Source organism: Cyprinodon tularosa, unplaced genomic scaffold (genome assembly GCF_016077235.1).
Source record: "Cyprinodon tularosa strain WSP-4 unplaced genomic scaffold, ASM1607723v1 ctg153, whole genome shotgun sequence".
Taxonomy (NCBI): domain Eukaryota; kingdom Metazoa; phylum Chordata; class Actinopteri; order Cyprinodontiformes; family Cyprinodontidae; genus Cyprinodon; species Cyprinodon tularosa.
The window spans coordinates 1,315,658-1,327,043 of record NW_024038364.1 but is presented as its reverse complement, the minus strand read 5'-3'; the positions used below and the strand labels follow the sequence as shown (position 1 = coordinate 1,327,043).

Genomic DNA, 11,386 nt, shown 5'->3' with positions numbered 1-11,386 from the left:
TCTCTGTGACTTTTGCTTTTCTTTATTCAGTATATTTCACCTAGCTTAGACTTTTTAAATAATCAAATGTTTAAGGCTAAAAAAGGACAGCGGCCTCCCATGAAAGCCGCCTGAGTAGCTATTAAAAGGGGAAGCACTCACCTGGGACCATGTCTTCCTCTTTACAATTATTCCCCACATGAGGATCAACAGCCGGTCGCCCTATTTAACCAGCAAGCGGGACTAATTGTCAGAAGGTTCTGACTGCAAGAAGAAAATGCAAAACGATAAGTTTGCTTTGCTATCACTGCAATTAACTGGAAAGAAACATGTTTTGTCATGAGACACTTTCTACATAAAGAAATCTCCAACACTATTTATTCACAAAGGTGTTTATGTTTCCTCCTAAGTCGGAGCACACAATGCATAAAATGTCTTTTGCATCTAAAACCTTTGATCAAATAATAAAAATGGAACTATGGTGTTTGCTACCTCAAGAAATAATGTTTATGCATGAAGAACTGATGTAGCTGCATATTTTTTTTAAAGTTTTATCTGTTTCTCAACTCTATAAGGAAGGACTTGGATGTTTTGTATGGCAAAATGCATCATTGGGAAACTGAAGTTCTTTTTCTTTTGTCGTTTCAAGGTTCTTTATTTGCTTGTTTTCTGTTTTCTTAACTAGAGTCCCACAATCTGTGCAATTGAGTTCTTTAGAAGTAATCGGAGATGAAGCTCCACATGGTTGAGATTTCTCTCTCAAAAACATTTATTTAATGAAAAAAAGATATTTCTGCATCCCTCTCTTGTTTCCTTTTTCGTATACATTAACCAAATAGCAGAACTTATCATCTAAACTACACTGATTTTTTTTCTTCTGTTTTAATTTTTCTGTTTAAATTGTGGCTGCACCAGATATTTTACATCTACCGTATAACTTGTCAGAAATGGAGCTCTTAATTTTTCCAAGCTAACTGCAGGTGGTTTTAGTAAATTAGGATATTGTTTAGGGTCTATTTATTTAGGTAATTTAGTTAAAAAGAAGTAAAATGTGTCTCATTAAATTAAAGTTAAATAAAGTTTAACTTTTGATGATTTTGGCATCCACCTGATGAAAACCCCAAGTTTTTTTTTTGTTTAATCATTTTAGCGTTTAGAAATGCTAGTAAGGATAAAGAAGTATTTTAATGCAATAATGCTGTCCTACTGAGCATACCTATATGCTGGACATTCTATTTACTTAATACTCACTACATTAATGCTCCATGTAGGCTGTAAACCTTTGGTCTACTGTGATCTTAAAGGAAAGATGTTTACTTTAATTATGGCTTTCTGGCTTATTTCTATTGTGGGATTTCATGTCTTCCTATCTTTGGATCACTAGCTGATCAAATACATAGATCTTCTGTTACTTCAGCACGTTGCATGTTTTCCTTCCACTGAATTTTCCATTCATATCCCCAAAATACAGCACTTTGAATGACCTTTATATATATATATATATATAAATATATTGTTTTCGGCTACTCTCCTTGTGAAGCAAGTTTGTTTACCAGGATTGTTTCTGGTTCCCTGCCTAAAATATAAAATTTCAGATTTAAGAGTCCCATTTAAAAATAAATTTCTGCATTTAACATTCAAGTTGTCTAAACAGCAAAAAATATGGGGTTTTCATTCAGGTGCTTGCGATACCCCCAAAACATTTTCAATGTTCTAAATTATTGCAATTAACCCTGGAAGAAAAAACAAGTTGGAAACTTGATGGAGAAACTTTTTTTTTTTGGTGAATAATGCTGTTATGTGTGATGTATTGTAACATCAGACATATTGCTATATGGTGGAACAACTGGTGGAAAATCCATTTAAGCTTTTATGGATGTTTTTTGTCTTGTTTCAGGTGATGCAAACTTTTAACAAGTAACTAGCCTAGAGGGAGAAATAGTTAGACATTAAGCAATCAAATGTATTCTGACTTGATGACAAAGTTAAAAACTTTAGTTGTAACAAAAACATCAATTATGTCTGCCTTAAAATTCAGATCATTTCTGCTGCAATGAGACATTGAAACATGTTATGTTTGGAAAAGTTTTTTTAAAAATTGAATTTGTTTTATTTTTGTTCAACTGCTAGTTAAAATTGTTACCTTATCTTGAAGTAGATCAGATAATTTTCTACCCTGCATCTTAGAAAGTAAAATTTTGCTAAAACCTTGTATGTACCTTGAGAGTAAAGAGCACAAATCTGGTAACTAAAGAAAAAGGGCTAAAGCAAAAGTCACATATTGATTTACTTAGTCTGGAAGCAGCTGCAGGAGATGAGACAAAGAGGGAGATAACTAAGTTTTTCTTGTCCGGAGGATTATTTGTTGTGAAGTAAAATTAGCAGTTTAACTTTTATTGCTAGGATTGTGTATTAAATGGTCATTTAAAAATAAAATAAGTATTGTGCAGTTTGTCAGCATGAGCAATCTGAAATCCCCCTGTTGGTATCGTTTTCATTACGCTTGCTTAGATTTAAGAATTTAATGTAAATGGACATATTTGCTTGATTCAGTTTGTTTTAAGGAATATGAATTTCAAATAATCTTTTTACATGTCAAAGGAATGCAGTGTTGTGCTGCCACCTTGTGTTCAACATGGAACAGTAGCAGCTGGGCACTAAAACATATCTGTACAGTAAAAACTGTACTGTCTACACAAACTTTTCTGCAGATTGGTGTGCAACATGAAGTTATATAATAAATATGAGAATGTTTACTTGTTGGTCTGTAAGTGTGCTGTGTTTTTTCAGGTATTGTGGAAGTGCCTTTGAGCAAGGCAGAGACTATGAGAGACAGCTGCTGGGAAAAGCTTCCACTTAGGCTGTTTTAAAACTGAACATAATTAGACCGTTAAAAATAGGAATGCTTTAACTGAGTCTTTATTTTTATCTAGATCAATAACAACTGATTACATCTAAATAAATTCATGTTTTATATTTTGTAAGATATTTTTATAAAATTATAAAAGTATAATCAGGGGGAAAAAGGTCATATTAAAATACAAAAACATGGAGACAGACCAGTCTGTGGCTCTGATGTGTTCAGAAAGCCTTGGTTGCTCTAATACTGGCCTTCAGTTTGACCTTATGTTTGTCCCTGATTTTTTTTTTTTTTTCTTCATTTTCCTCTTGATAAATTTCATAACCTCTATGAGGGATTTAGGTTTGGGCAGTTCTATGAAGCACAGCTAGACCATAATGACAACACCAGCATCTCAATGAAACTAGTAATCAGAGGGAAACAGGAGGTTGGTTTACTCATTGTACAGCTTAAGCACTTGTTCTCTGGTTGATTTTTCTCCTCCCCTCATCTTCCAGATTCTGGCTCAATCCCAAAACGCCCCTAAACACTATGCCCCAACTATGGAGCATCACTCCTAATAAAGTGACCCTCACAGCTGTAGAGGGCACCTTGATTGTAAGGGGCGGGGGACATAAATGAGGATGGGGACAGCCTCTTCAATGGAAAAAGAAACAGTGGTTGTTATGGCAACATAGGGAGGCACCATATGCACGGATGTTGCTCTGTGATGGAGGTTGACATGATAGCAAATATTTGCCCCTTAAAAATAAAATCAATCAAAACAATTTCATAGAGGAACTTCCATTTTGGAGTTAAAGGTAGGGTGGAGGATTTTCGCTAGTTTTTGAAAAGACCAGTACTCTCCACTTAAAAAAAAAAAAATTAAAAATGCACATGCAGAACCGTATACCTGCTGCAAAGAGGGAAGGCCCTAAATGCGTGTGAGAGCATGCACATACCCATTTCTCCTCATGCACACTGTTAAAAAGTTGCTGCTTGCATCGCTCATACAAGCTCACTTTCCAAAAGAAGAGTTGCAATTTTTCCACTATGTCAGACTCTCCACCGGTCATTGAAAATGGAAACTAGCACGTAGGACTGCCTTATGTAAACATATCACCAGGATGATTGACAATTAGGAGGACCACTTATTTTGATGATCCATCCGGAAAAAGAACATCCCCCACTATAACTTTATCTGCTTTTTTTTTCCTAACGTAATTTTCTCTCAGTGGGACGAAGACAAGGCAAACCAGCAGAACTTACATTTGAATGCAGGCATTTCCTCTGCCAAACGTTTGACGTTACACCTGCAGCCAAATTCCAGCCATATTTAAGGGCTGAACAGTCCACTCACCCTAAACACTATGTGGTTTGGGACGGCCCTTAAGGTGGCAGACTCTCTGCGGGAACAAGCGAACAAAGGGCAAGTTCTTAGCGAAGGGTTTGGGATTTGATGTCTGACTTCTGATTAGTGAAAAGGAACAAAGTTTCATATCCTCCTCTTCACTGCACTCCTAAAACACCTCCGCTGTTGTCTCTTGATCATATCAATACATACATTTTTTTCCTTGCAGAAGTAGAGTTCACCTCTATTCCCGACACCTGTGCACTTTTTTTCTTCTCACACTTTGTCCTTCCACTCAGCTTTCTATACATAATTGGATAAGAGCTGCAGCTTTAGTGAACTCTTCACTGTAGCCCACATTCCATGTAGGAGGACATGATCAACCGTCTGCTGGATGGCCATTAGGTCTGCAGCCTGGGCTAAAACCTTTCTATCTGATGATGGTCGGAGGTGGTGGCGCCACTGTACAGCAGCCTCGCTTCTGTCAGTGAGCCCCAGGGCAGCTGTGGCTACCTGCTTTGGATTTTAGCTTGCCACAATTAGTGTGTGAATGACTGCATGTACTGTAAAGCACATTGGTCAAGTCTTCTGGCTTGAAAAAACGCTATATTGTTACAGGCCATTTACCATATTCTAAATGTCTGATCAATTTTGGGGTTTCCTTAGCTGTAAGCCAAACAAGAATGAGTTCAACTTCCTGAGTTGGTAAAACCTGTAAGTCTCCTAAATTTGCTTCAACTCGAACAAAAAAAAAAAGAAATTACAAACGACACACAGCTTTATTCACTCTTTATTGTATTAAAGGCCTGTGGGGAATTATCATCCAGGTTAACAGTAGAAAAATTTACATTCTTGCGGCAAATGAATGCAATGAACAAAAAAAAAAAAACACTTTGAAATAAGTTCAAAGTTTTCGAAGAAAAAAAAAAAAACATTTCAGCATAACACAAGTGTTTTAGAGTCAAATTTGGTACCTTTTAGTTTTAGGTGGGTTTGAAGTTTGTTTGCACATTAATTTCTATAACCAAGAAAAAAAATAGTTAAACTTCTGAAATCAGTCTTGAAATACTTCCTGGTTTACCAATTAAAACCTTTCAGTTAAGAACAAACTTATCTGTGTTAATTTATACTGCTACCATTGAGTATTTAAATCACTGATGTGAACAGAAGAAGTTACGGTAAACTAAAACAATCATGTGTCTTAGACAAGAATGTAATAAATAGGATCATTATCAAATACATTTTGTTTCTTATCGCTTCAGACTTTGCAAAACTAGTTTCCTAGATGCCATGTTTATGTTCCTATTGAAAGGTTACTGTTTTTGCTGTTCTGATGGTTCTCCAGAAAAGCCCTAACCCACATAACGCTGTAATAAAACCAAACATGGATTTAGTTATATACATAGCAAAAAATTTAAATCTAATTAAGTCAAAATTAGGTGCATTTTTTCTTAAATTTAGCAAGTAAGTGAGAGATTTTAACAATGGAATAAGACAATCTACATTTAAAATAAGAAAAAAAAATTTGCATTCTCTTATTTCAAGTGAACAATATCTATTCATCTTATTTTAAGGCTAAACATACTCATTCTATTGGCAGATCATCTTATTTACCTACTCAAATTAAGGGTAGATACATCTATTTTAGGAATTTTTTTACTCATTTTAAGATTGTTTTTGCAGGGTATGAAAAAAAAATCTGATTAAAAATAAACAGCTGCCACAATTATCGGTTGAGTGTTTGCAAAGCTTCACAAAGGAGCACCTGAAGTAAGAAAAGCATAGAAAAACGAAGCTTTAGCATATACTGTAAAAAAATAAAAATAAATTTGGTGTAAAAGGCCAAACATTAAAGGGTTTTAAGGAGACACAGAGAGAAATGGCATCTAAACACACCAAGAACAGGACAAAAGTGGTTGATCCCACTTCATCTTGAAATAACATTTCTGACTGAACACATTGAAGAGAGGTGTAGATAATCAGGCAGAGTATTTCAACGCTACAACTGGATGTGAAGTCTTAAAAAGAATAATAATTGCCCACTGTTGGTCATCACAGGTTCAAACATTCAGCTTCATACGCTTGTTGTCGCATCAGCTACACAACAGTCTGTCAACCTGCAGTGGGAAACGGGACACGGCAGTCACAGAAAATATGACACGGCTATGATTCATGAGGAACATTACAGGGTTGGAGCGGAAATGGAGTCCTTTAGAGTCAGACTACAAGGAGACGAGTTCTAGTGGAAAAGAGTGGACAGAAAAAAAGCATGAATTACCATGCATGTTCAATATTTTTATAGCTTTTATATGCTGTGGAAGTACAGCTAGTAATTTAGAAATGTAAATACATATACAGTATATATATGTTTAAAAGAATAAATTATTTTTATTCTGTGAAGATACCACATTGATTTGTAGTTTTTTTTGGCAGCACAGGGTTCTTTTTATCTTGATTTACGTACGTTTCCATTTTGGTTATTTTACGTCTAATAAGCAGGAAGCAAACTTTTAGAGAGTGGAAAAATAGAACCTATATGTAAGGTTGGTGGAAACTCAGGTGAGCCAACAGGAAAGCCAATAAAGATGATCCTTTAAAGATCATCCGCCATCGTCCAAACATGGGGCAGCCCTGGTAAAAATTTGCAAAAAGAAAAAGCCTTCTTATTGCCATACATACAGGCAAAATAAATTTTAAACTTTTATAATTATTGTGCAAATTGTACATATGCAGGCATGTTAATTAGCTAATTAGTTAATAGCTTTTTTTGTTGAAGATAGGCTAGAAAATTTATATATTTTCTTTCCTTTTTTAACAATTTTTTCTTCTTAAAGGTATAGTAGAGGATCTTCTTTTTCAGGGTGGATCATCAAAATAAGTGGTCCTCCTAATTGTCATTCTGGTTATTTGTTTACGTTAATACTCGTCCCTGTTTTCTCTTACCAGTGGAGAGTCTGACATAGTGGAAAAATTGCAAATCTTCTCTTGGAAAGTGAGCTTGTATGAGCAATGCAAACAGCGACTTTTAAACAGGGCGTGCACGAGGAGAAATGGGCTCGTGCACGCTCTCACACATGTTTAATAGGTGTTTTTTTAAGTGGAAATGCGGGTCTTTTCAAAAATTCGAAGATCCTCCACTATACCTTTTAATGTTTTTTTTTGTTTTTTTTTTTTAAGTATGATTTTTCCAATTTACTTAAAAAAAATGCTTTCAGCAGATTTTTACCAGGGTTAAAACTTAAATGACATTGTGTAAATGCGGGTAAAACTTTTGATGCGATTGTCCCCCAGATAATATAAACTAACTACGTCTCATATTCTGTGCAGTGCATTTAAACTTTACTGTAGCGCACTATAAAGTCTGACTTCATAATGTCTTAACTAAAATATTTTCCACTACCGTTTACACCAGTGCCAGGTAATATCAGCACAAAGTCTTCACCACAACAGATCAACACGTTTTACTCCAAGGACCAGAGAAAGGCAGGAACACGGACAGCGCAGCGGCAGCCTCTAGTAGTGCTAGGTGTGCTAACACATACAGTAACGTACATTGGCACGTGTAGGTTTAAAGGTCGTAGTAATTCATCACCAACTGTTGCAGCTTTTTTTTTTTTTTCTTCAAACTGGTTTGAATTTTTCAAAGTGCTTCACATGAAACAGTTTAAAATAACAGTCAAACCTATATTACAAAAAGAAATAACAGTACCTAAAGTTTTTTTTTTTTTTTTTTTTTTCATTTTACAGGCATGGATCGGTTTAAACAGTAAAGGAGATGTAGCTTAATGAACTGTAAGCCGCTGCTGGGATTTATTTCATTTTAAAGGCTAAACATGACTTCGAGTCGGCTAAACTGTGACAACATGCAGGGCAATCTAATCGTAGGGAGGATTACACACTGTGTGCTACCCTACATACACAAATACTTTCTGTCTCCAACACCTTCTGCTATGACAGAAACATGTTTGTACATAGAAGTCATCTGTAGGTCATTTGGCACGTTAAGTTTAAACGGGTGACCATGAAGATGGGAAATGAACAAGTGACAAAACAAATCTTAATATTTACATACATATAATTAATCTGTCTTTAAATTTCTCCTTCCTCTATAATCATCCTTTCGTTACGTTTAACTTCATCCCTCTTCTCTGGCAGAATAACAATCCGATCCACTCACAGTCCACAAGTTAATCCAGTTTCTTCCTTTTATATCTTGAAATTGCCCTGAGGGAAAAATCTTGGATCAGTGGCCGCTGTAGTGATCCTCTGTAAGAGATTTCTCTGGTTAAATGCAACCCAGGCTCTGAAAGCGGCGCATCTACGCCTCCAATTTGATACTAAATCAACTTTACCTCATTTAGAATCAACTCTCAGGCCTTTTTCCGTGCACAACAGTAAAAACAACAACTTTCTTTTGATTTTAAACCATAGTTTTCTTGTTTGTTGTTGTGATTAATTCTTTAAACTGTCAAACTTATCCTCAATCAGTCTCAGGACAACTTTAAACTATACTCACCGAAATAATTCACCAGAATTTTAACATTTAAGTAATTTATTACATAAGTAATTCCCATTAACTTTTTGTGGGCTAATTTTAACACACATTTAACACATAAACCTTACCTGATGCATATGAATTAGTTTCACATCGCTTATTTATTTACGTATTTAGTATTCATAAAGTATACTTACTCAAAATGAATACTAATGAGTGTATTTATATGAAAAAACATCAAGTTTATTGTTTGAATTCCATAAAGGCAACCTGATTATTATGCATTTTAAGCAAATAAACATTATGTATTTGAATAAAATACACTCTGTATTCATTTTGATTTAATACTAAATACATAAAACTGATGATTATGAATATCAAATCAGTAAGATTTAGTATTTAAATGAATGTAAGGTTTATTTAATATGCTTATGTTAAAATCATCTAGAAAAAAGTAAATAGGAACTTAATATGTAGTAAAATAACATAAATCTTGAAATTTGAGTGAAATATTGGAGTAATTTTGTATTTTGGCACCATTTCAGTTTTTTGTCCTTTCAAGCTGATTTTCTAAAAGGGTCAGAACTTGAAGTCCAGTTGGCTCTGGTGGTTCTTCAGTGAATTACTGGAGCTGATCGGTCATTGGACGTAGTCTTCTTCAGTTTGACGCCTCGTCGGATGGCCACCAGGTAGTCCTCCACCTCGCAGTACTCCGTCTCCTCCAGGAGTTCAGGGAGACGCCGGCGCTCCGACAGCCGACCGCCGGGCTGCGGTGGTGGAGTAGGAGGATCAGATCCTTCGTCCAGCTGCTGGTTACCCCAGGCGATGGACTTCGGTGACAGCGGCCCGTTGCTCCCAGGTGACAGAGGTGTGGTTGCGGGGCTCAGTGGTGTCCGTGGCGTTCGACCATCTTCAGCTTTGTTTGGGAAACCAGGGTGCTCAGGCACAGTGGGGGTTTTGACTGGTATCATAGGTGGCTTAATGGGAATGGGGCCCAGGTTTAGGCCCCCGGAGGGTCTGCGTAGGTTGGGTTTGGACGATGGAGTCCGTCGAATCGTAGCCACCCCCGGCGTGATGACGGCTGAGTGGTTATTAGATGGCAGACCGGCAGTGGAAGCTGGACGCTTGGACTGAAACATGCGGCGGTAGGAATGACTGATGTCACTGTTCCTCGGGATGGTCGAGGACTTATCGAAGTCCGAGTGATGCTCGCCGTCCTGATCACCGCCAACAGAGTAGTAGTCACAGTCTGACACTGTGGAGAGCAAAGAAACGGGCAAAGTCAGTTTAAGAACAAACTTTCTTTATTTATTAATATCTTTATGATTAGTGGAAAATCAATTGCTAAGGTTTAAATATCCCATAAACATTCAAAGAAGTGTTAATTTGAAAGGAAACTATTTTTATATATTAAATTCTATTTAATACCCAGTGCAATAACCTGTTTCTTAATATTTGACACCCAGTGCAATATTATATATAACTATTCATCAATATAAAAACCCATGTAACCCTGTATAATAATACTGCTAGAAAAAAAGCTGTCAGATATATATATATATATATATATATATATATATATATATATATATATCCAATGCACCTTTTCCTTCCTTTGGCACCTTATTCTTGTCTTTTTGACTATTTGAGTAGTAAATTTCTCAACTGTGAGATCAATACCGTCAATCAATCAATCAAATAATTAAAAATTCAATATTTTCACTAAAAAATTATCCAAGAAGTCAAATGGTCATCTGTAATCCTCCTTTTTAGGATGTTATTTCTCAATAAAATAAATTTTAACCTCATTTTAACCAATCAGTTTTGTGAATGGCTTGGAGGTTTAGAGAACACGGCATCATGGTCACCATGGTGCTGTGTAGTAGCAGAGAAATCAGGTAAAATGTGGTTGAGTGTGGAGCAGGATTAGGTTTTAAGACAATATTCAAAGCTTTAAAGACATCGGTTAAATTAATCATCATTGGATTATGTAACAACTTCACAGCTACCATGGTCCTCTACCTAAACTGAGAAGCCAGATGAAGAACATTAATCAGAGAAGCAGCTAAGAGCTCCATTGTTGCTCTGGATGAGCTGCAGTGATTCACAGCTTAGGTGACAGGATCTGTAGCCTGTGAGACAGTTGGTCAATGTGATTCATGGAGGAGGGACAGCAAACGTTTCAACGTTTTGGTCTAAAATCTGCCCCCTAACATACTATCATATCCCTTCAGTTAAACATGATGGTGGCAGCATCATGCTGTGAGAAGGCTTTTATAAAAAGGCATTTAGAAATACTTTGAAGATGAATGAAGGTGATATAAGGACACTCCTACAAGGAAACTAGGGATTTAAAAATGTTCCAAATTCTGTTTGGCAAAAAAAAGGAAAACCATTTACTGTCCTTCCAAGTATCGGTGGTTTTACAAAATGAAAGAATACCGAAGTATTTAAAACGAGGCGCTGCATGCATGCATGCACCTTGAGAGGGGATGGTGTCCTCTGAGCAGCAGGGTGTGTTGGTCTGGCTGCTGTAGCCGCTGGAGCCCTGCAGCGAGTCCCTGCTGGAGCCATGGATGTCCAGCTGGAGGCCCCGAGCCAGCGCTCTGGCCAGCTCCTCATGGGCCTCCTTGTCGCCCTGTCAGACGCAGTAAGACATCATCATCAAACATCGCTCTTTGGGTTCTAAATGAGGTCTCTGTTGATCTATTTTCTTAAACTG

The 11,386-nt window shown here is 36.5% G+C and overlaps 1 protein-coding gene across 6 annotated transcripts in view; it reads right to left on the bottom strand.

Annotated features, from left to right (window-relative positions):
• Positions 1 to 8,226: 8,226 nt before the first annotated feature.
• Positions 8,227 to 11,386, bottom strand: part of LOC119779929 (protein MTSS 1-like) — a 75,396-nt gene continuing 72,236 nt past the window's right edge. For all 6 annotated transcript variants that reach the window (XM_038279779.1, XM_038279782.1, XM_038279781.1 and 3 more), the window contains 2 exons: positions 11,146 to 11,302; positions 8,227 to 9,919 (listed from right to left, as the gene is read on the bottom strand). In XM_038279779.1, the coding sequence (XP_038135707.1) occupies positions 9,279 to 9,919; positions 11,146 to 11,302 (798 nt within the window). In that variant the 3' untranslated portion in view covers positions 8,227 to 9,278. The remainder of the gene's footprint in view (positions 9,920 to 11,145; positions 11,303 to 11,386) is intronic.